This window comes from Trachurus trachurus, assembly GCF_905171665.1.
Source record: "Trachurus trachurus genome assembly, chromosome: 16".
NCBI classification, from domain to species: Eukaryota; Metazoa; Chordata; class Actinopteri; order Carangiformes; family Carangidae; genus Trachurus; species Trachurus trachurus.
The window spans coordinates 8,029,841-8,052,154 of NC_139902.1; the positions used below are offsets into that span (position 1 = coordinate 8,029,841).

Genomic DNA, 22,314 nt, shown 5'->3' on the forward strand with positions numbered 1-22,314 from the left:
GTTCTGTGAAACGTGTGGAGCCTCCTGAATGTGACTTGATTTAAATTACAGAGGAAATCAAATGGATGTCACCTACACGTGTTTAACTTGGTCTCTGGTAGGAAGACTGCAAGTGACTTGGTCAAAATAGAAGGGACAGAGTTGCAGGGTTGCCTGTTCTTGCCAAGCAGACATCCTGAAAAAGATACTGTCCAGTCTGTGGTTTTGTCCAAAACACTGTCCAAGGCAGAGGTGATGCCACAGGGCTGACACCAATGCATCCATGCTGTTCTGAGCTGCTGTTAGCCTGAGGGGAAATAGCTGGGACGTGGGTAGCTCCAATGGCATTATTACCTGTGCCATCTGTGCCATCAAAAACATAAAGTCTATGTGTTAATGCTTTCAAAATGTGTGTTCTTTTTAAATAAAAACAATTATACATATATGATCAAATAATTTGAGGATAAATGATTGTCTCTTACCTTAACTTTGAAATGTAATCTCCTGCATGAAATGTGCACTCTTTGTTTTTATTTAATTTTATTTAATTAGTTCTAGAGCATGTGACCTCAGAACTTCTGGTCATGATCGTTTTAGTAACAAAACCACAACTAGAAAAATACATCTAAAAACTTGCAACAGTGGAATAATGATTTTTTTTATTATTTATTAAACTACTAGATTTATTCATTTTGAGCAACTGAAAACGTTTAGTTTCGTTTTTCAGGCCACTGAGAACACCCTCTCGGTGGTGTCTCATGTTTCACTTCCCAAGGGTTTTTATCTGTAGAATCACGTTTTGCCTCCAAGTCTTGAGCCATTTCAATAATCTTCATTTTTCAAGTGATATTCTTACCACTGTTAAACCCTTTCTCAAGTCTGGTACAGCTTTGTAAAGTTACATTCCGCTTAAACTCATACCTTATAACTTATTTTAATCATGTCTTTAGGACTCTCAAAGGACGTTTACTTTGTTTTTCCAGTTGTTTGTATTAAGTGTTGTCTGCGTCTACAACGCCTAAACATTTTTCACTTAATGGTTTATTGAAAAATACCAATAGACTGAAACAGCAGCTATATGTGCCTGCCTCGAGCTATGTCTTTTGATAAAGACTGCCAGTAATTATATACCATGATAATTCAAGCTGGCACACTTCCATTTCACCGTAGAAACCACTGGTTACACTGTGATGATACCCTTTTCATAGGAAACGCAACAGAACTGGGTTTTTTCTTTATTATTCAGACGCATATGGTACAATTTGGGGTTTCCAGGGAAGGGGAGGGGAAACTGCTGTGCGACACCGACTCTGCTCATTCGCTCTCAGAGAGACTACCACACATCATCACATCGGCCACAGTCTCAACTTCAAAACATATCGGAAATACGGAGGAAGAAGGGAGATGGTCGGAAATATCGACGTGTAACGGACACCCAGCCTGCCGGGGAAGGAAACCAGCTTTTACGGTGAGACCTGAACAAGTATATCCAACACAGTGCTAGCCCAACAGCACCGTGCGTGTCTGGCTGTCTGTCTGTGTGGCTGGTTGCTAGCTAGCTGAGCTAACTACCGTCCGTTAACCCGCAGCGGTTAGCTCGGCCCGGTTTGGCTCGTCTTTCCTGTCACAGCTGGCGAGAAGCTGTTCATGTTTTTACCCAAGTGGGAAGACTTTTACTCTGTCGTGTATCTGTTTATCTGTTGGCTGAGAGCACACATGGTCACGCCGGTCATACAACAGTTGTTAAGGCAATTAACGCCCCACTTAAAGTAAGACGGCGCTGAACACTGGCCAAGAGCAAAGTTCATGGGCGGATTAAACGTCCGTTTGTTCACACGACAGTAGAAACAAGAAAGGAGAAGAGTTCTATGGAAGTGTCAATCAAACCAGCGTGTAACGGTTTACGTTCTTAATCGAACGCCCGTGTCAAAGTTAGCTTCTTTCACGCGACTTGTCTGAAGTGCCTGTAAACCACTTCAAAGTTCACTTGATGCTAAAATTAGCGACTTTGTCACTCGCCAACAGTTGCGACACAAACACTTAACTTAAAACAAGTTTTGAGTTTAACGACAACTTGAATAGGCGAAGCTACCTGGTGTGTTAATGGCTAACTATCCGTGAAGGGCACGGTTCTACACCGAACTGGGAACACGGTCACTGCTGAACTATGACTGGTGGTGAAAATGGACATTTCATGCTACTTTTTTCCGCTTGTGTCGCTGGAACAGGTTTCACAGCGTCTTTTACCAGTACTCCAATGTTTACCCTCCTGAAGCAGAACAAAAGGCTCTGCTGGCGACCCCCTCCCCCCTCCCCCCTCCCAACTGTCTGATTGTCCAAACTTGAGGTATGAGGGGACCAGTGCAGGGGGCAAGCAGAAGGACCCCTCTTTCATTGTCCTACAGAGGAAGACCAATAGGTTTATCTGCATACAGTTGTCTTAATGTTATACCCTCACTTGTGTGGTCAGGGTGATGATGATAATGATAATGTCATCTTTTTAATTCTGTCAAAGGAAACTCCCACTATACACACGTAGCCTTTCACCCATAATATTGCACTAAAAGGCCTAATTTGAGTTGTTCTTAGCAATCGGCATATATGAGAAACAGACTTTGTAAATCCAGAAGTACCACAATTTAAGATGTAAAAGCTAAAATGTTTGCCTTTTGCACTACATTAGATGTACATATAACGACATACAGTCTTGACTGTTGACATACTTGGTTTAGTTTTAGATGATCATTTAACACATTACTGCATCAGATGATTATGTCATCATACTGCTGAGAATAACTCACAAAGACTTGTTGACGTTGTTTTTGTTCCTTTATTATTTTACTTCTCTTTTTCCTTTTGCATTATCACACACAACGACTCTTGGCAGTGTCAGCCTATCTTGATTTCTTTTAAAACAACAAATGTCCCAGGACTAGTACCTAGTGTCAGGTTTCCTCTGTCTTGTCTAACTTGCTGCTCCAGTATTAGTGGTGAGCTTCGTGGCAGCAGAGGAGTTTTCTTGTCTCCATGGTTGCAGTTACTGTGATTGGATAAGTGACTCTCCCCGGTGGGTTGGTTATAGCTGAAGGTGAACGCTGCACTATGGAAACTTCATGAGCAACCAATGGCAGAAAGACGAGAAGAGGAGTGGGAGGAAGGAGGATGTTTTTTTTCCCCCTCTTCTCAGCAGTCTGTCCCAGCGGAGTCGGTCTTGAGGGAACAGCCATAGAGACGTGTACCAGCTGCACCCACAATGAATGGCCAAGGCTCAGGATGGGTTGCCATGACAAGGACGCTGGCACGCGTTGTTATGCAGACACCTCTTTTCTCAGGACATGTTTGCACAATATTTCATTGCCTGGACTTGCTGGGTCGGTGCTCCAAAAAAGAACCTACTCACACAGAATCCAGATAACATCTCTTTGTTATTTAGGTATCAGTTTGGTTTTGATCCAGCTCCTTACTGGGCGTGTGTGTGTGTGTGTGTGTGTGCCCTGATGTACTAATGTATTGTATATTAAGCTTTGTAAAGAAAGGTGATGCTGTTTTGTGAGGGTGATTTATGGTCTGCTGCTGACTACATCTGTCCATAAGCAGTTTCACCCCCGTGTGGTATTGAACACCAGTTCCTGAACCAGCTGAGATATCTCTGTTGAATAACTCACACACCCATCTTAACTATATTAGATGAGTTCTAATGCAAGGTGGTGCGTGAACTCGCATACTTTAAGCTGAGAACATGTGTTCAGTCACTTAGTTTAGTTTACAATTTTACAGTTGTTGTGAACAGTGCAGCACAACACTCAATTTTCCAAAACACATTCTCCTTTCTATTTATGTCCTCCTGTTTGTTTGTCGTCTCCGTTCTCTTTCTCCTTTGTCATCGTTTTCTGATTATTATTGGGGTTTATTTTTTCCCCACAAAACAAAGGCAAGTGGTATATTTTACCCTTGTGTGTTTGCGTGTGGAACCAAATGAAATGCACTGCTGTCTAATAACTTTAAATTTAACTTAACATTGAATCAACTCTTCTGCTTCCCAAAAATGACTCATTGTGCCTCAAGTTGCCCAGCTGGTTTAGCCTGGCATTTGTGTTTGTTAGTTAGTTGGCATCAGGGTGTAGTTTATATGCTGAGTCTCACACTCTAGACTGAGGCCAAACGTAACTCTTTTCTGGGAATGATTATGTCTTCTTGGTTCATTGAGATATTAAGTGGTTAGAGATTAGCTGAGAGTATTGCTAATGTTATCCAAGGTTTGTTATTGTTTCGTGACCTATTCCAACTGTGTGATTAAATGGTAGGAGAGTCTGGTGACAAGGTTTGGGTGGCCTCCGCCCAGAAAGAGCTGTTATTTGACTCTTTACCCTCTTTTACAAAAACAAAAAAACAAGCTCAGGTTGTTGGTTGGTAAAACAGATTTTCTCCCTGGTGTTTGCACTTACCATGAATTAATTTTCTGCTGTCAGAAACAGGTGTGGCCTCATGGTTAAAGACTTGCGTAAAATTCATTAACATGTGTCTGGAAACATGTGTGCACACAAAAAACATTCAGATGGATCAAATTGTACGCGTTCAGCAAAATGTGAGAGTGAGACCATCACATTAGTTTATCAATGGAAGTAAATGATCTACACAGATAAACACAGCCTTTTCACAAAGCCTGTGCTGATTCTCACAGGAATAAAACCTAATTTCTCTAGCTCAAAGCACTGAAAAGGGAAATGCTCTGCAGCATATTGGATAATTCAGGGCACATGTACTCTGTATGCACTGGAGGAGTTGATTTTAGATTAATTTAACTCATCAGAGAGCCACCCATCAGTCTCCCTGCTACTCTGTAGCTGCTACAAACACGCTTGTTTTGTTGATCTGGGCCTCATTACCATGTTGATTGTATTTTGCATTGCAGATTGCAGAGTTCAACAGATGAATACTGAATACTAAGGAAAATGTTTTCTAATGACATTTAAATACATCAACTTGAAGAGAATTGCTCTACAGAATCTTAAACTGCAGTGCTGATAAGTCAGTCATCGTCATGGGCTTGAAAAATGTGTGAAGTCAAAATACTGATGAATGAATGAATGAATGAATGAAACCTGCCATAGGGTAGGTAGGTATTGCATCCTTTTGTGCTTCTGCTTATTTAATTGTATACATGATATACCATTGTTTCCAATGAGCCTTTGAGGATTAGTTGTTGTAACATGAGCTTTGATGTTGTAACTCGGTCCCTAGTGTTAGTAATTCAGTTGTGTTGCCTTGAAGTATTGCCATTTAACTGACTACACCTGACATGAAGCTGGTGTCTATAATACAATTTCACAGGTGGTACTTTCCACACTGTTGGCTACCATAGATGTCTGACAAGTCCCTCCCTGCCAGCGTGTTTTTGCCAGAAACATATAATCACGTGGAGCAGAATGGCATTCTGAGAGCCGTTTCAGGGCGTCTTAAAACACATCCCCACCGCTGCTGCTCCTCCTGCACTCCTCCCAGAGAGCCGGGTATTACTTTAGCTTATCATCTCATTTACTGACTTCTTCCTTTTGGTTTGCAACGGAAGCATGTTAATGCATCAGCCCACAGTCTAATTTACTAAATATAGAGTTGAAGAGGAACTATGCAAGTCTTGTTGCTTTTCCTCCGCCTGGTCATGTACATTTGTTTTTAATTAAGCCGGCAAAAAATCAATCCATGGAGCGGTGGATAACTTTATATAACATATACGATACGTATATTTGTGTGTAGTCTTAACTGTCATAAACAAAAGATTAGGAGTCGTGTTGTGTCGTGGTGCCACAGAGACAAGAGCTGGGACACCGGGGCAGATGTCAAGTACTACACTGATGTTGCAAGGTTGGTTTTCAGCCATGAGATGCTAGGTGGAAGACAGAGAGCCTCCATTCTCACTCATAACAAGTCACAAGTCATGTAGTTAAAGCAGAAGTAAGCGATCCGGTGGTTTTGGCTAACTTCTTGTCAGCAGATGGAGTTAGCAGTCCCCGCCCTCGTCCCTACGTCACCACATTCACGCGCATCCCTTGGCTGCACACACAGAGAGGACCGCCCCTTTATGCCGTTCTCTCTCCTCATTGGATAAAGCTTGTAGGATACAAGGAAAGTTTTCTCCTGGGCTTACAGCAGAGCAGAGTGACTGACAGACCCGTGTTTCAGACCAAACACTCTATAGAAGTGATTGCTGTCGGAAGATACAACTATTTAAGACTTATATTAACACAAATATTCCGCTTACTTCTGCTTTAACTATCACAATTAGTCCGGAGGTAAAAATGTAGCATATTGTGTAGCATGGGAATAATCCTGTTTAGTTCCTCTTTCAATCTTATCAAATTTGATTAGAAACAGAACTTAACATCAGAACTTGACATCAGTATTATTAATTTCCAATCAGACATCAAGAAATGTTTTGTAACCGTGGCCATTTATTTTAAAAAGGGCCACTGATTTTCTCCCATGCAACCTTCACCCTGTTGGAAAAGGTTTTAAGGGGCTGCACATTTAATCAACCTTTCTTTTTGACTGCCCGTGTTACCTCCTCTGTTCCTTAATCGTCCGATGTGTATGAATGAAACTAGACCTGACAGTGTGCAGTCTAGTGCTGTATCTCTGAATAAAAGCTGAAAGTAAATCTCTGTAAAATTGAGTGGAGTTCCATGGCCACATCAGACCCGACCCATCCCATCCCATCCCACCAACAAGTAGTAGGGCTTGAGCAGATTTAACAGGAAGGTCACACATTAAAGACTTGATATGCTGGTATATAGAACTGATGACACACTCAGGCAGATTTTAAAGGTTCATCCTTTAATGCAGACTTGCTATCTGATTCAGTGGGGTTAAGAGGTTAAGGCCTCCATCAGTCAGCAGTCTAGTCTAGGTTTTGTGTTATTTTTTCATTTTGGAGGACAAGTGTTGAGCATTTCAGTGTTTCTTGTCAGCATTTACTCAGTGAATTGTGACCTTGTGTTTGCTCTACAGGCACTGACAAAGACACGCTGCTTCTGAGAACTGTAGAAGTGAATAGTTTGTACTTGATAGCTTGTTATCTCCTTTTTTCACAGTAGCACTTATCAGAAACACAGATTTGAACTCTCTTGCAGTCACTTGTAAGTAAGATAGCGTTGTTCTGTAGCGGGGATCAGCCACCTCTCTACTGTGTGTACTCTGATTTGATGTGAACCAGCTGTGGCTGGAATTTCTGGCTCATAACTACCAACTGTAAAATAACCCTCAACGGGTAATGAATGGCCGTTGCTGTCGAAAAATATGATTTGCGCAAATGAAGCAGATCCTCTAATTTGAGTCCAACGAATAGGCTGCCATTACAGATGGAGAGGAATAAAACAGGGGAAGGGGGGAAGATAAGTGAAGTGTTGGTGTGTTGGAGCCAATAGAAACTCTGTAAGAATGTCTGGTTAGGTAAACCTCTTCTGTGGTTCCCCCCACTGTTAGTTAGCCTGGGTCTCATTTATCCTTTGTTGGTTCTGTGCTGTCCCTGTTGGTTTTGAACAGCAGTGCTGACCGTAAGTCGTATCCCTTGATGACAATCTAAATATATAACTTCATACTCCTACCCCCCCACCCCCTTTTATTTTCCTGTCAGCTCTACAGTCCATACCCCGTGCTAGGCCTCTTTGCTCCTCCTTCGTCCATTCATGTGTGAGCAAGCATGCATGTGGACATACCATATATATGTAATATTTATGCCCCATGGGCAGAAAAGGAAATGTCCCATTTGTCGACTGTTATGTGCCATCACTGTTTAAAGCGCACGTTGCACAGTGATGTGAAAAATACAGCGCGGGGGCTGCAGGGAAACGAGACCAGAAATGGCTGACTTTGGTGTGCCGGAGTATGTTATATCATGCCAAACCTGCCTCTTTTGAAATTCTAAATGCAGAGAGGAAGGATATCTGAGCAGGAGACACAATGCAATCAAAAGCGCATGGTGTAACCAGACTGTTGGCCGCTCTCCCTCTCCCTCTCCAGCTCCCCTTTAGTTCTCTTTGTCCTCCCCTCTCTTCGGTTCACTCCTCATCCTCAGCCTTTTAGCTACAGAGAAAGATTCCTCTAAATCTAGTCATCGGGGCTCTTTTTATATGCATGTTAAGTCAGTGCCTGCGCTTTGTTACAGGAGGTTCCTGCTGCCAAGTTGTCTCACCGTAGCAGTATGCCCGAGCACAGCGTGGCCCTCGAGCACTAAAGTGAACCACACTTATTGTTTCTTCTCTTTGGAAAGCCACATATCTCATTACGGATGAATGTGATACTGGAATATGCGAGACTAGGACGAGGTCGTCATAGAAGTTAAAATTCAAAATCATAAAACACTACATCAATCTTTTCTGCCGTGTTTTGTTCACAAAAACCTGAGGTTTAATTATTTACATCGATCCAGAGCAATGGTTGTTTTTAACTTGATATTCTCTGTTGTTGACTTTTTTTTTTTTTTTTTTAAACAATTATGGAAAAACCTGAAGACTGTGTGGCATTTTGACAGAGTGCACCACTTAGGGTGACCTCATTTTTGAATAGTTTGGTCCATAAATTGTTGCTGTGATTGAGTTGTTTCTATAATTTCAATGCAGTCAAATCGGCTCCACCACTCATGTCTCATCATCATTAAACGGATGAAAATGACAGGTAATTGTAGGTTAACGCCCAGTTTTTCAGCCCTGTTAAGTTTAACGCCACCTCTGATCTAGTGAGCCTGTAAGGGTGTCAACCAGTAAGTAAGCTGTAGTCCTCCTTATTCCAGTTCCCCCCCCCACTTGCTTGTTTTTGTGCCCTGGATCACATCGTCGGTTAATCGCACAGGAGGGCAAATCGGCTCCACCGCTCAGTCTTTATGGCATGATCTCTATAAACCATATCCATAATCTTCAGGGTTATTAGAGGTGCTAGTCAAAGTGAGAGAGCTCAATCCCCCATCTGCTCACAGTTCTCTACATACAGATGAAAATCATCTGCAGCGGCAAGCAGAGGCTTTCCTCTCCTTTTTGATCCACATATCCCCTAAGAGAAAAACCTTTATTATCCTTGAAAAGAAAATCCTTGCAGTCAGCTGTTTCCAGAGGTACATACATGCTTACGTTCAACAAACACGAGCTTGTCAGATGTTGTAATATACACTGCCAAAAAAAAAAGTCACACACTCTAATATTTCATTGGACCACCTTTAGCTTTGTTAACGGCACACATTTGCTGTGCCATCGATTCGATAAGCTTATGCAATGTCACAACATTTATTTCCGTCCAGAGTTGCATTAATTTTTCATAGATTCTCAGTGGGGTTCAGGTCTGGACTCTGTGGTCACACTGGACCACATTTCTTCCTTGAAGATGATGGTTGCCCACTATCCATCCATCCAGTATTTTGATGTGTTGAACAGTTCTTTTAGTAGTCTCAGCAATCTCCTTAGATGTTTTATTTGCTTGATGCCAATAATTTGACCTTTCTGAAACAGATTAACATCTTCTCCACGACCACAGGATGTGTCTGCCGACATCAGTTAGGGCTAAATAGGTTGTTGCCAGCTGAAACATAATCATCAATGCAGTATTATCCAGTGGGAAGCTCTTACCTATCAGCTTAGTTAAATCCAGGTGGTGGTGACTTTTTTTTTGTATCTTTGTAGTGTAGTTGGCATGTTTCAGTAATATATAAGGCAACACACAATGATTAGGCCGCCATTCTACTCTTGCTGTTTCTTTACAGTGTGCTTTGTCGGTCTGCCTGTTTTTCTTCTTCTTTCCTTTCCCTCAGTCCCGTCTTCCATAACAAGCACCATGTAATCTACCTGGTTTTCACCGAGTGTGATACGGTTTGAATGACAGATTAAACACAGGAGAAGAGGAAGCTCAAGAGCACTGCTTTTGAAAACCAATGAACCCTTCACTCCGAGTGCTCACAATGCATTGTTTTGCCCTGTGTTATTAGTGTGGCATGCTCTTAAGGCTGCAGACGTCAACAACATATTTATAATTCAGTAGTAATGAAAGGCCATTAAAATGACTGTGCATTGCAATCGAGGAAGTCGTTTTTACAAGGCACGCTTTAGCCAAGAGAAATACGTAGCCAAAAAAGAGCTTGGTTGTGGGGTCCAGGAACACATTATGTAGCTTTAATCAAATCAAGATTGATTGATGGTTGGTTGATTGATTGATTGATTGATTGATTGATTGATTGGTTGATTTAACAAATTAAATCTAAGCTTAAAGATCAACAATGGATTTATGTGTTGGTGAGAGGTCGGCAGCTGCTCCATTTGTCTTGAAACAGTTTTTCTATCCGTCTCTGCACCAGTCTTGTAGCATTCAGTGGGATTAGGATTAGTGGTCTGAGGCAGCCTACTTTAACGAGCACTATTTGATTTGCATCTAAGAACGTGTTGGAGACTGCAGCAGACAGCAGCAGAGCAGGAGTCGGGGGGGGTTATGTAAGGTCAGCAAACACAGTATTGCACCAACCTACAGGAACGGAGCCATTGAGTTTACTGGCTCCAGTCATAGGAATCTTTCATCCACAGGATGGTGCAGGACTTCCCGTCTGCCATCAGCGGTGGGCAGCAGGCCTCTCTTTGGGGAGGCATCTGTACCGGAGCCCACGCTGGGCCTGATTAGTCAAGGCTATCCAACTGTGCTGTTGAGTCTCCATGTAAACAAACACAATCCATTCGTTAGGCTCGCATTGCGCACAATTAGTCATTGTTTGCATGGGAAAAGGATTCTGCTGTAAGTGCAAAATCGCTGATGTCAACAGTATGAACCAAAGAGTGTCAGTCCATCTAACCGTCCCTCCTCCTCTTCTGTTGTTTTTTTGTCCTTTCAGAGCCGCGCTGGACAATTGGTCCGGGTCCTGTCCATCCAGCGGGCCCAGTGGCCGTCGGCCCCCGTGAGCTGATTGAGGGGTCTCAGAGCTGTGGATTGCATCATTATGGAACAATAGCAGTGGGAATCAAAGCTCTCCCTCCTCCTCCTCTTCCTCCACCTCCTCCCTCGTTTCTTTTGCTCCCAGCCTGACTCTTCACTGGAGCCCTCCCCCTTGCAAAAACACACTCACCCACACACACACATGCAACCGTCTGACCACTCCTCCCACGCTGGTCATGGTCCACTCCCCCGTCTCTCCAGTCAGTCAGGCAGCGAGTCAATGGAAGCTGTGTAATCCTCTCAAAGTATAGGGCCATATACGTTTGCATATGCCCCCTTTTGTCATGGCGGTTGTTGTTGTTGCGGAGGCCTCCCTCAGGAGAGAACATGAGGGAGAACAGAAGGCAGCATAAAGCTCACAAAGGGAGGAAGAGAAAAAGCGAGAGAGTGAGTGAGAGACACTGACGCTGCCATCTATTTGACCGGAGGAGAATGAGCTTCACAGAGCAATGGATGCAGTTCAGTGGTGGTGAAACTACATGATGTGGGACTGGCATTACCACCCCACGCCAATCAGGAATTGGACCAACAGTCAATTTTGGAGATATCTGCCACACACGGTTTTGGAATTTTAACACTTTGGAATATTTTTCTATTTCACCTCTCCTCTGTGGTTTCTTTCCATTACAGCCTACCACAAGTGCCTTTTTTGGTGTGGGCTTACTCTATTTTTTTACTCATCTTCCTCATATCCAAATTCCATATTTCCACAGTAACTTAATATACACTAACCATCACATTAAATGTGCATTGCAATATTTCAGAGAAGGTACCAACCACACCAGCTTTCATCAAACACACACTTTACAATCACCACCTCTCTGAATTTCATTTCTGGATGGGGAGAGCATATTTAGCCTCAACATTGAAGTACTGAGTGTCGGATTACTGAAGACTAGTGTGACTTTTCACTGCCTCCTCTGGATCACAGTTTTTTTTTGTTCGTTTTTTTCTACGAGAGTTGTCGCCATGGTCGCTCTCCAGTCCAAATGGCGCTACCTTTTCATGTTTCTGGGCATCCAGCTGGTGGTCATGGCACTGCTCTCCCGAGAGGGGTACCAGAAGAGGGTCACATACTTCATCCGCATCTTCCGCAAGCCCGACGGCCCGGGTTTTTCAAGCCGTAATCACACAGCAGCTGGCGTCACGGGAGGGGACGTATATGCCAACCTCTCCCACCTATCCAGACCTCACGGCCACGGAGATGACATGCCCCTCTGCCCTAAGATATCCCCACTTGTAGGTGAGTGTTCTTGCCTGTTTCTGTATTGTTTCCAAAGCAACACTGTGAAACCTGAAAGTAGCTATTGCCTCCATGTACCTGCATCCCCCAACACAGCACTGATCTATGGGCAGTTGCCGTGTTTTTCAGATTTACACCTTAATCTCACATTTCGCTGCGATCATGAGTTCCAGATGCCATCCCAGGATTCTCATGTCAATATAATATAAAAGTGTCATTCTTTTAGTAAACATTAACTGATTAATGAAGTAGACAGCTATTTCCAGCTTTTTTTTAAGTCAGTGAACTTGTTTGATTTACCACCTCACCTCAGTATGTCTGTATATCTGTTGTTCTGCATCAGGTTTGTCCCACATCTACATATTTTCTGCCTCCATTATACTGTGGTACTACAGATACATTTTCTTATTGGGTTTGTATCAGGATGTTTAGGTGTCGACTCTTGCTCTTGTTTAGCAGCACCAGGGGAACTTAAATGCACCATGATAGTGCAGCTTTCAGACATTTCCATTTAGCACTAAGAGCTTGAGCCATTTGCTTTATACCAGTTAATAGGGCGTCATACCAGCGAATAGTCAAATGACATCAGCTGCCGCCCGATGATGATGTTTCACTGTAATTTCCATCATTCGCATTCTTAGGTGAACTGTGTAAAGCCCTCAGTCTTCAACAAAGTTATACTGTAACAGAGGTGTATTCAGTGCAGGTTATGGAGGTTTAGGCAACTTGAACAAATGGTAAGACTCCACTTGGTGCGTTTGTTTTAACACCGTTTGTTGACAGTTAGATGGATTGTGAGCAGACGTCCTCTGGGGCTTCACTGAAACTGGTTGAACAAGGGGATAATTGACCTGTGTTGCTGACACAGATCTCCTGCATGAGCTGAGCAGGAGTAGGTGGGATACATCCAACACATCAGCTTAAAAAAATGAGTGCTGATGCTATCCACACATTTGTAATGAAACAATGATGCAGATGGTGGAGGCTCTCTGTTAGCAACAAAGATTTTAGAATAAAATGTGATTTAAATCGGTCCTAATAACTGATAGTTCCTTTAAACTGACTGTTGTATGATTTATTTATTTTTTTTAGAAATGGGACAATACATATTAATAAACATCAAACATCAAAATGTATGTGTGAGACTGTAGCCACGTGACTAAATTCCATCTCTTGTCCCATTGGCAGGTAGATGTTAGATGAAACAAAGCAAACAAATTCAAAGGAAGCCAGACAAAATAACAACCAACCATTAAAGGAAGAACAATATAGAGTAGGAGTTGGGGGACCACATGAAATTATTCAATGAGAATATAAAGTGCTGAGTTGTATTGCATGATGCCCATAATAAAGTATTAAATTGTATTTCAGGATACCCACAATCTGTAAGTGGTGCCCCAACAACAAGTCCCACAGACAGACGACACAAAAACAAAGTTGTGTTCACAGATCTGGTTTTCCAATAGGCAATAGGCATGCTTTAAGATGTTTGGAGAAGGATGTTACACTGATTACACACAGGGGTTACACATTTTTGGTTTTTTGTCAAGTACTTTTTCAGGAGGTTTTGAGACTGTCTCAGTTGGCTTTACAGTTGCTTTGCCCAACTTGTTCTGTAATAGGACATATTGTGACATAATCATTGCATCAAAGTATAGCTTGGCTGACTCAAGTTGTTCCTAAGAAATCTAAGGTTGAACAGGTTTAATTTCATTCTGTTCACATTTTTTTGTTGTTTAAAATGAAGTTGTGACTCAAGAAAGATTCCAAATATTTAAAATCTTGTACCACCTCGATTCTTTGGCCTTGAACAACAATGTTGGGATTACTGTCAATATTTGTCTTTTTTGAAAAGTACATCCAGACAGTCTTCGATAAGTTGAGGGTGTAAATGGGAACTCTCAAGCCAGTACACATTACTCATCATGGCAGCTGTCGGATCTTGTGCAGCTTGTATTTTGTCTTTTGCATGAACATACAAGGCTGCATTACAGTTGTTTCAGTTGACGGACAACAACTTGGCAGGTCGTCAATAAACTCAAGAGTAGTGGTCCCAGCACCGACCCCTGTGGTACCCCAAGACTGTTGTTGCGGGACGTTGATTTCATGTTCTGTAACCAAACACCACTGTATCGTTGATGAAATGTACAATTTAAACCAGTTAAATGCAGTCAGAGAGAAAACAGCGGCAACAACACCACCAATGTGCTGCTTTGACTTTATGTTTTCCATGAAGATGCAAACAGCTGTTACAGTGGAGTGATGTTTTCTCGATGGACTGTTATTCAAATGTTTAGTTTTTCAATTGTCTTGGACAGTACATCATCTTGGTACTATTATCTTGGATAGTAGTACCAAGATGGATAGTACATCATCTTTTATTCATATAAACACATAAATATGTCTTTAATTTGAGTAGAAAAACATGAAGTGTGGTTTTGAAAGAGCTGTTTTTCTGTCATAAAATATTCAGTAAAAGCCAGGTGTCTCTCGCATGATGACATAATGTAAAGAAAGAGGGTAAACATAAATTGTGGCCAATAGGGAAGGGCAGGCATATCAAGGAGCAGTGTTGCTTACATATGAGAGCGTGCACTGCAAACATAATATTCTGCCATCAATGCAGACAGTTATGTTGGTGCAAATTGCCACAGTAATTACTAGCAAGCAGAATCACATCAGTCAAGATTATTAGTTGTGACCTCCCTTTGAATTAGGTCACATCAATCATCTGTCAGACAACTCATATACTTTGTAGATCTATAAATTGAAACGGCGCATGACTTGTTTTTCTTTTACATTTTTGGGCATCGTTTTCCAGAACAATGCACAACCATGATCAGAGCTGACAACATGTAATTGACGTTATGACCACTCTTTGATCCTTGAGCCATTGTTTCCTTGTGGATCAAAGCTTGAATGCGTTGTTCGAATAACACATTTTCCGCAGAGACATTTGTTTTTGTTCATCATAAAACTGAAGAAGGGCAAAGTTGCAGAATGCTGCCTCTGCTGTAGTGTGTTTTATGAGTCTAAAACGAAGTGATTTTTGTAAATAGCTGAAAAAAGTTTAACTTGGAGTCCTCTTACTTACTTTTTTTCCACCCAGAGCTTTTAATCCTCCTTCCAACCACATTTCATCCCTGTTTGATAGCTCAGGACCTTGTGTATCTGTTTGTTACTTTGTCGCACATGTTTTTCAAATTACCGTAGTCTTCTGCTCTCAAGGCTCTGCTCTTTTCCCCTTTCCTACTTTTAAAGCCAGTCATTTTAAAAGACACGCAGATACCTGAGCCAGAAGGCTTTAGCAACATTTTGAGAAAAAGATGAATGCAAAAGATCATGAGGTAGTACTGAATGTTCTGTGAGGAGGCACGGAGAGAACGACTGGATCTGTTCTTTCTTTTTTACTAAACCGTTTACAATGTCAGTCAAAGACTTGGGGAATTGAGTTGAGTGTGAGTTTGGTCATCTTTAAAAAATTCTGAGACTGGTTTACTGGTATGTATTTTTCCTTGGGGGGACAACAAGGAGGCTTGAACAGAAATAATGAACTTTTTTATGTGCTAAAGTATACCTATCTTTATGCAAAGAACAAGTGCCAGAACTGATATGCCCCGGTATATTTGTTTACTGTTACTTTTATTAACACATCCAGCTCTGTGTCGGTATCAAGATCTGTCTCTCTTGCTTTGTGTGAATTGAATTCAGGATCCCAGACTTCAAAAAAGGTCATTTTCACCATGATGTCATATTCAAACAATAACGACTTGTCGTCTAACCACATTATTTGCCTCCACTTCATTAAGCATATCCTGTGTCTGCCCACAGGTGGGCCGATCCATGTCAGTTTTCCATCAGGGCTCACCCTAGCAGAGGTTCAGAGGAAAAATCCACTGGTGGTCCGGGGGGGACGCTACAGGCCGCCTGACTGTGAGGCGAGGCACCGCACGGCCATCGTCATTCCCCACAGACACAGAGAGCACCACCTCAAGTTCCTGCTCTACTACCTGCACCCCTTCCTGCAGCGCCAACAGCTCAACTATGGAATTTATGTCATTCATCAGGTGAAACTCACTCAACCAAGTAACACAGCAAATGATTTGGTTAAAAAAAAAAAGATTCAAATGGTAAATAGGGGATTTAGATTCAGGGATTTTTATGTTTCAAGTGGTATTTTTGTTTTTAGTTTAAAATTAGGCAAAAACACAAAGTTGTTTCTGTTAGATACTTACAGCTGTCATAAATCATTAGGATAAGATCCTACAGCTAGATGAAGAGCGCCCTCTTCTGTGCCTTCAGTGCATGTGCATGTTGACATACAATGGAGGTCAAGTAGCTTAGAGGGTGTTAACTCCTTATCTGTTTAACACTTGATTCATATTAACTCCAGTTAAACCTCTAGAACTGGATGTGTCATTGCACATTCGCATGATGTAACTTGCTTCCTCTTTGTCTTGTCTGAGCTAATACCTTGAAATTCATATTTCAATGATTGATTATTGATAAACAATGAATCAGATGCTGTGGTGCATTTTTTTTTTTTTGCCTTAATCAATGAATTATACCTAAACAAGACATGAAAATAAGATGATGGCATGTGTCTGAGGGGATGAATGGTATCTTTATTTATGTTGTTTCTTTGAAAAATTTAAGACAGTGTGAGATTGGTGCAGCTCCAGTTCGTTACTATTGTTTGTGCAAAATAGAGTCTTGTTTATTCACTGTCTGCAGTATGAGACTGATTTAACAAGGAGGTAATATGGGATGGCATTTTTCCAATGAAAGCTTTAGTAGGTAAATAAAAGCCAATGCCTGTACTTAAAGCAGATATCAGTGGAATGTTTTTGTTAATATAAGTCCTAAATAGTCCTATTTTCCGTCAGCAATCACTTACATGAAGTATTTCAGCCTAAACACGAGTCTCTCCGTCACTCTGCTCTGCTGTAACCCGAGGAGAAAATTTTCCTTGTGGGATACAAGTGTTATCCAATGAGGAGAGAGAACGGCATGAAGGGCTGTGTGTGCAGCCAAGGGATGCGCGTGAATGTGGTGACGTAGCACGAGGACCAATTGATGCCTGACAAGGGCGGGGGCTGCTAACTCATGGTGCGTTCAAAGAAACTCGTACTTTGTGTTTTTCCTTCCTGTGAAGTCATACCAGTTCGATCTGGTACGAGTTCACGGGTCGGAAGTTACGAGTGGCCGTTATAGGGAACTTTCACAGACAACAGGATGGTAAAAACACGAGCTACGGGTTACCTGGAACGCTACCAAGTCGTAGTTGTGACTTGAAGCTGTAACTTACGGTTTCAAAAGCCTGCCTTGAACGCAGCATTAGCCGAAACGGCCGTGAAGCTGATATCTGCTTTAACTACTTATTATGTTTTGGCTTCATTCCCCCTTACTGTTTTTGTTTTTCAAGCAACTTCCATGAAGCTTGATATGAAACTGGAGACAAGAAGTCACAGGCTGAATTAAAGTGCAGGTTAGATTTTTTTGTTGTACCACTGACTCACAGTGTCTGTGTTTGCCACACAGGCTGGAAACTACACTTTCAACAGAGCCAAGCTGATGAACGTGGGTTTCCGGGAGGCCATGAGGGAGGAGGACTGGGACTGTCTCTTCTTCCATGATGTGGACCTCATTCCAGAGGACGATCGCAACACATACATGTGTGACTCCAACCCAAAGCATGCAGCCATCGCCATGGACAAGTTTGGCTACAAGTATGTCCTTTCTCGGCTGTGAATTGGCCACAGACAGACTCACAGCATAATCCATCCTACTTATAAAAAAAATACTCATGTGTTTTGTTTTAATCTTTACAGGCTTCCGTACAAGATGTACTTTGGAGGAGTGTCAGCTTTGACACCACTGCACTACCTCAAAATGAATGGCTTTCCAAACAGTTACTGGGGCTGGGGGGGAGAGGACGATGATATCGGAGTCAGGTGGGAATGAGAAGTTTTAGATAGTCCTGCAGATCAGATGTTAAATGTCTCACTCCCAGCTCATAAAAAGCTGTGTTTTTTTTCCCCCAGGGTGTCCTTGGGAGGGATGTATATCACTCGGCCGTCACTGAGGGTTGGCCGTTACAAGATGATTAAACACAAGCTGGACAAAGGAAATGATGTGAACCCAAAGAGGTACAACAAACATGTTGGTGTTGCTGCATGCAGAGATAAAAAAAAAAAAAATAATAATCACAAATCTGTTAAAGGGGAACTATGCGAGTGTGGTCGCTTTTCCACTGTTTTATAAACCCTCCAACAAAGCCGGCGAGGCAGCAATCCATGGAGCGATAGATAACATTATATATCATATACGCATTACAATGTGTACATTTGTGTAGTTTTATCTGGTATAAACAAGAGATCATGGGTAAAATGTAGCATAGTTAAGGTCAAAATCTTGCATAGTTCCTCTTTAAGGGGTTGTATTCTGTAATCCTTGGTCTCAAGCAGAAATAGCAGAAATGGTTTTAGTTTTCACTGCACAGGTAAAGAGGGTCACAGCCTTCAGTATTCACTCTTCTGTCTTTGTTGTGATTGAAAGGTTCAACATGCTGGCCAAGACGCGTCAGACCTGGAAGTTGGACGGGATGAACACGGCTGAATACGAGATCATCTCAAGGGAGTACATGCCCCTGTACACCAACATCACCGTCAACATCGGCACCGAGGCCGGCCTCCACCCTCCGACGCCCCCTCCTCCTCCTCCTCAACCTGTCAAAGCTGCAGGCAAACCTCCGGCCGACGCGCCGGCCGAGGTCCCGATAAAAGGCGCAGCCAAAAAGAAACGGGGCTTCTAAGAGAAACAAGTCTCCCATAAACAACCACTAATCACGTCTCTCTTTGCCATTACTTCAGTAGGATAATCATGCTGTAGGACGGTGTGTTTTCCTCTCGGTGGCCTGAAGCTGTTCGCTCATTTTAAGCCCTGCTGTCTGTCTGTGGAGGACGTAGTTGTGGAGAAACAACATCAAGCTGCCCACAGGCAGACATGCAGGTTTGGGTGAATAATACACCTGGTTTAGGAAAACAATAGACGTGACTTTATCAACCTGTAGGTGACAGCTCTCCACCGTGGTTCCTGTGATCCTGATTTATCACTGATTATTCTTCCAGGGAGCCACAGCAAAGAGAGGAGACTAAAAGTTGGACTCTATGAGTTTATATATCTACAGCACTGTGGTCGCTGGTTAAACCTTGTGATGCCTTAGAATCTTTTATTTTTTTTCTTTGTCTTATCACTTGTACTTTACATGATGTAGAAAACTGGGCTTAATGGAGCAGTACCTGCAAATTCCAGCAGTCACACTGTGCCACCACTGAGATGGACAGATTTTTTTTTCTCAAAGCCAATGAATACATGAGTGAAAGTGTGTTTGCGAGTGCGTGAAGCTACTACAGTGAGAACTAAAGTGAAGGAACTTGTGTTACAGTTGCTCCTATTATGGCTTTTGACACAATTGCGCACATATCGGTGTACCTGTCTGCAAATGTCTGGGCCCTTGTTTAGAAAGGGTCCCCGGACAGAGACGCTGCTCTATTTCAGTTTGGCTCAAAGTACATCAACATATAGGCTAAAGAGCTCCCATGTTTTCGAAGCTGTGGATGCCGTACACATAATTTTGCCTTTTGTCAAATTCAGTAGGATTGAAGAAACATTTCAGTTCTGTACACCAAGGATAAGTTTCAGTCCCTCTGTGTAGCGTTTATCTCAGCAGTAATTGGTGTATTCAGTTCAGCCTTTCAGCTCATTTACTTATATTTCAGCATATATTATTCTGTGTATTTGCCTTCTTAAAACAGAGCAGGTCTTGGTGATCAGTCCTCTGCCTTCAGATGAGCTAGTGATTCACATCATAATGGAGTCTCTTTGTTTCACTTTATTTTTTCCATATATGTTGATTATGCACAGTGTATATTAATGTTTCCCTCAAGAGTGCTGCCTTGTTCCCGCAACAATTTATATGCAGTGAATCCTGATAATGTGCTTCACATTTAAACCACTCCACCATTGTTCATCTACACAAGAGAAGTGGAGATCAGTAATCTCGAGTTTCAGTGAGTAGTCAAAATGAAAAGACTATAGGCAAAGAAGGTGGTTGAGTGGTTTGAGGCCAGAGCACAACAGGACAAATCTCTCATCACTGTTGATGTGTGGTTTCAGAAAACTTAATTCGTAGCGATAGTTTGAAAAGCCACAAAATAATGATAAATAACGGTTACAGTGAAGTTCAAATGAAAATTGTGCGAGTGTGAATTATTTCACAGGCATCTTAACCATTGTGTAGAAGTTGCAGTTCACTTAAACAAGGAAGCAGTCCGTGTTTATCCTCTCTTTATTCTTTCCATATCTCTGACATGATAATAATTGGTCTGTTGGTGTGACTGTGATCTGCGACTCCAATATCGACCCAGTCATTCTAGACTGGGACGGTCGCTGGTCAACACATTATTAGATGGAGACATCGGCGCTGTCCTTCCAACCGTGTGCCCTCACACTGCATGTAGACCCCCCCCCCCCCCTCCCCGTCCCCTCGTCTCGTCTCTCCACGCTGAGAGATGATTGTTTACAACAGAAACCAGTCCCTTTATCCAGTGAGTGCGTCCGCACTGACTCGTCAACGGGCTGAAACCAAAGATGACTAAGATGGAAAAGCTGTGATCATGGATAAAGAAAAAATAAGTCTCTTTACAGTACACTCCACATGTTGTGACGATTTCTGTAACGCCGTACTATTCTATGAATGGGCCGATTATTTCCTCCTGTCAATATTTATAGCATCTTTCAGTTCTGTGTTCAAATAGCTTGTGGCTAGATAAACAGCATGTATTCAGATTTACCTAAATTTGCAAACCACAGATGGGGAAAAAAAGGAGTTGTTTTTAGTGAAGGGATGAGGATGATTCTTAATGCTCATGATGTTTTTTGTATTCCTTTCAACCCTGTGATGAAAAACTTCACTTTTAGTTTTCACATTCTTGTGGTATTAGTCTGCTGAAGTGGATGAGACGAGATCTGAGTTTTTATCACTGGGATGTGAATTCATATTCAGCTGTTCTGCCCTCAGCAGCCCGGACAATACTAGTATTTCAACACTTACGCATTAATACAGTAGTATGTGTATATCAAATATGCATGGCAAAGAGCCTATATGTAACGATATGGGGATATACGGAGCCCAGTAAGGAGAAGATTTCATATCAGTGCTCACCTACAGAACTTGATGCATGCTCAAGTGTTTATTTGTGAACCAGAAACTCTTGTTGACTTTTATATGTTAGTTTCCATTTGCTGTGTGGACCTCCTGTGCTGTTGTGTGAAATTAGAGGATAAGAAAAGGGCATTTGTCTCTAGACACTCCACTGTCACATTACAGTACACTTTACATCATTTACTGTGTAACATTGACCCAAGGTTTTTGTTTGTCCCCCAGTTTTGTTTTCTCCCCAGTATGTAATGTTTAATTTGATTTGACTCCATTTTGATGTGGCTAAGCTACGCAACAATAGAAAGCAGTTATCACAGGGTAGTACTGAAGAAACCAAGGGCAAGGTGACTTTGTGAGTCATGTCTGCGCTCTTTATGAATTCTGCACAGTCCAGAGTGGCCTTAAATTCATTAATAAACTGATTTATTCAAAAGAAATGCTGTCCCCTTCTGGTTTTTAGTTAAAACTAACCTTTATTTTGTCAGAGTGTGTGGGAGAGGGGATTTTAGCCATTTACGAGAAAAAAGAAAGTGTGTATGTGTTCAGTTTCTGCTTGCGTGTGACCATTTTCAGGTAAAACAATGTAATGTCAGATTGCAAATCATTACCGTACTTGTAAGGCCCCCACAAAAACCTGCTTGTCCACAATAATAGATGCAAATTCGTGCAGTATCGTTACAACCATAGTCTTGAAATTAGACTAGACTGGGTTTTTTGGTATTTGTTGTTTTCTTCTTTGAAACAACCCTCTCTTCCACCCTGGCAGAACATTTTACACATACATGCACATCCAGTGTCCCTGTGTTGTAGGCCAGTTGTCTTCTCCACTGGATGATCCATGGCTACGTTGGGAGTTACTCCTGGGAATACAACTTCAACAAAGATGATGGGTGAGTTTTATTTCTTTTTT

The 22,314-nt window shown here is 42.0% G+C and overlaps 1 protein-coding gene across 1 annotated transcript; it reads left to right on the top strand.

Moving 5' to 3' along the window:
- Positions 1–1,306: 1,306 nt before the first annotated feature.
- Positions 1,307–21,704, top strand: LOC310999415 (beta-1,4-galactosyltransferase 3). Its single transcript, XM_083989829.1, has 7 exons — positions 1,307–1,447; positions 10,838–12,181; positions 16,013–16,248; positions 17,723–17,910; positions 18,013–18,135; positions 18,226–18,330; positions 18,740–21,704. The coding sequence occupies exons 2-7, from the start codon at positions 11,908–11,910 to the stop codon at positions 18,993–18,995; spliced, it is 1,182 nt and encodes a 393-aa protein (XP_083845955.1). The 5' UTR covers positions 1,307–1,447; positions 10,838–11,907; the 3' UTR covers positions 18,996–21,704.
- Positions 21,705–22,314: the final 610 nt, after the last annotated feature.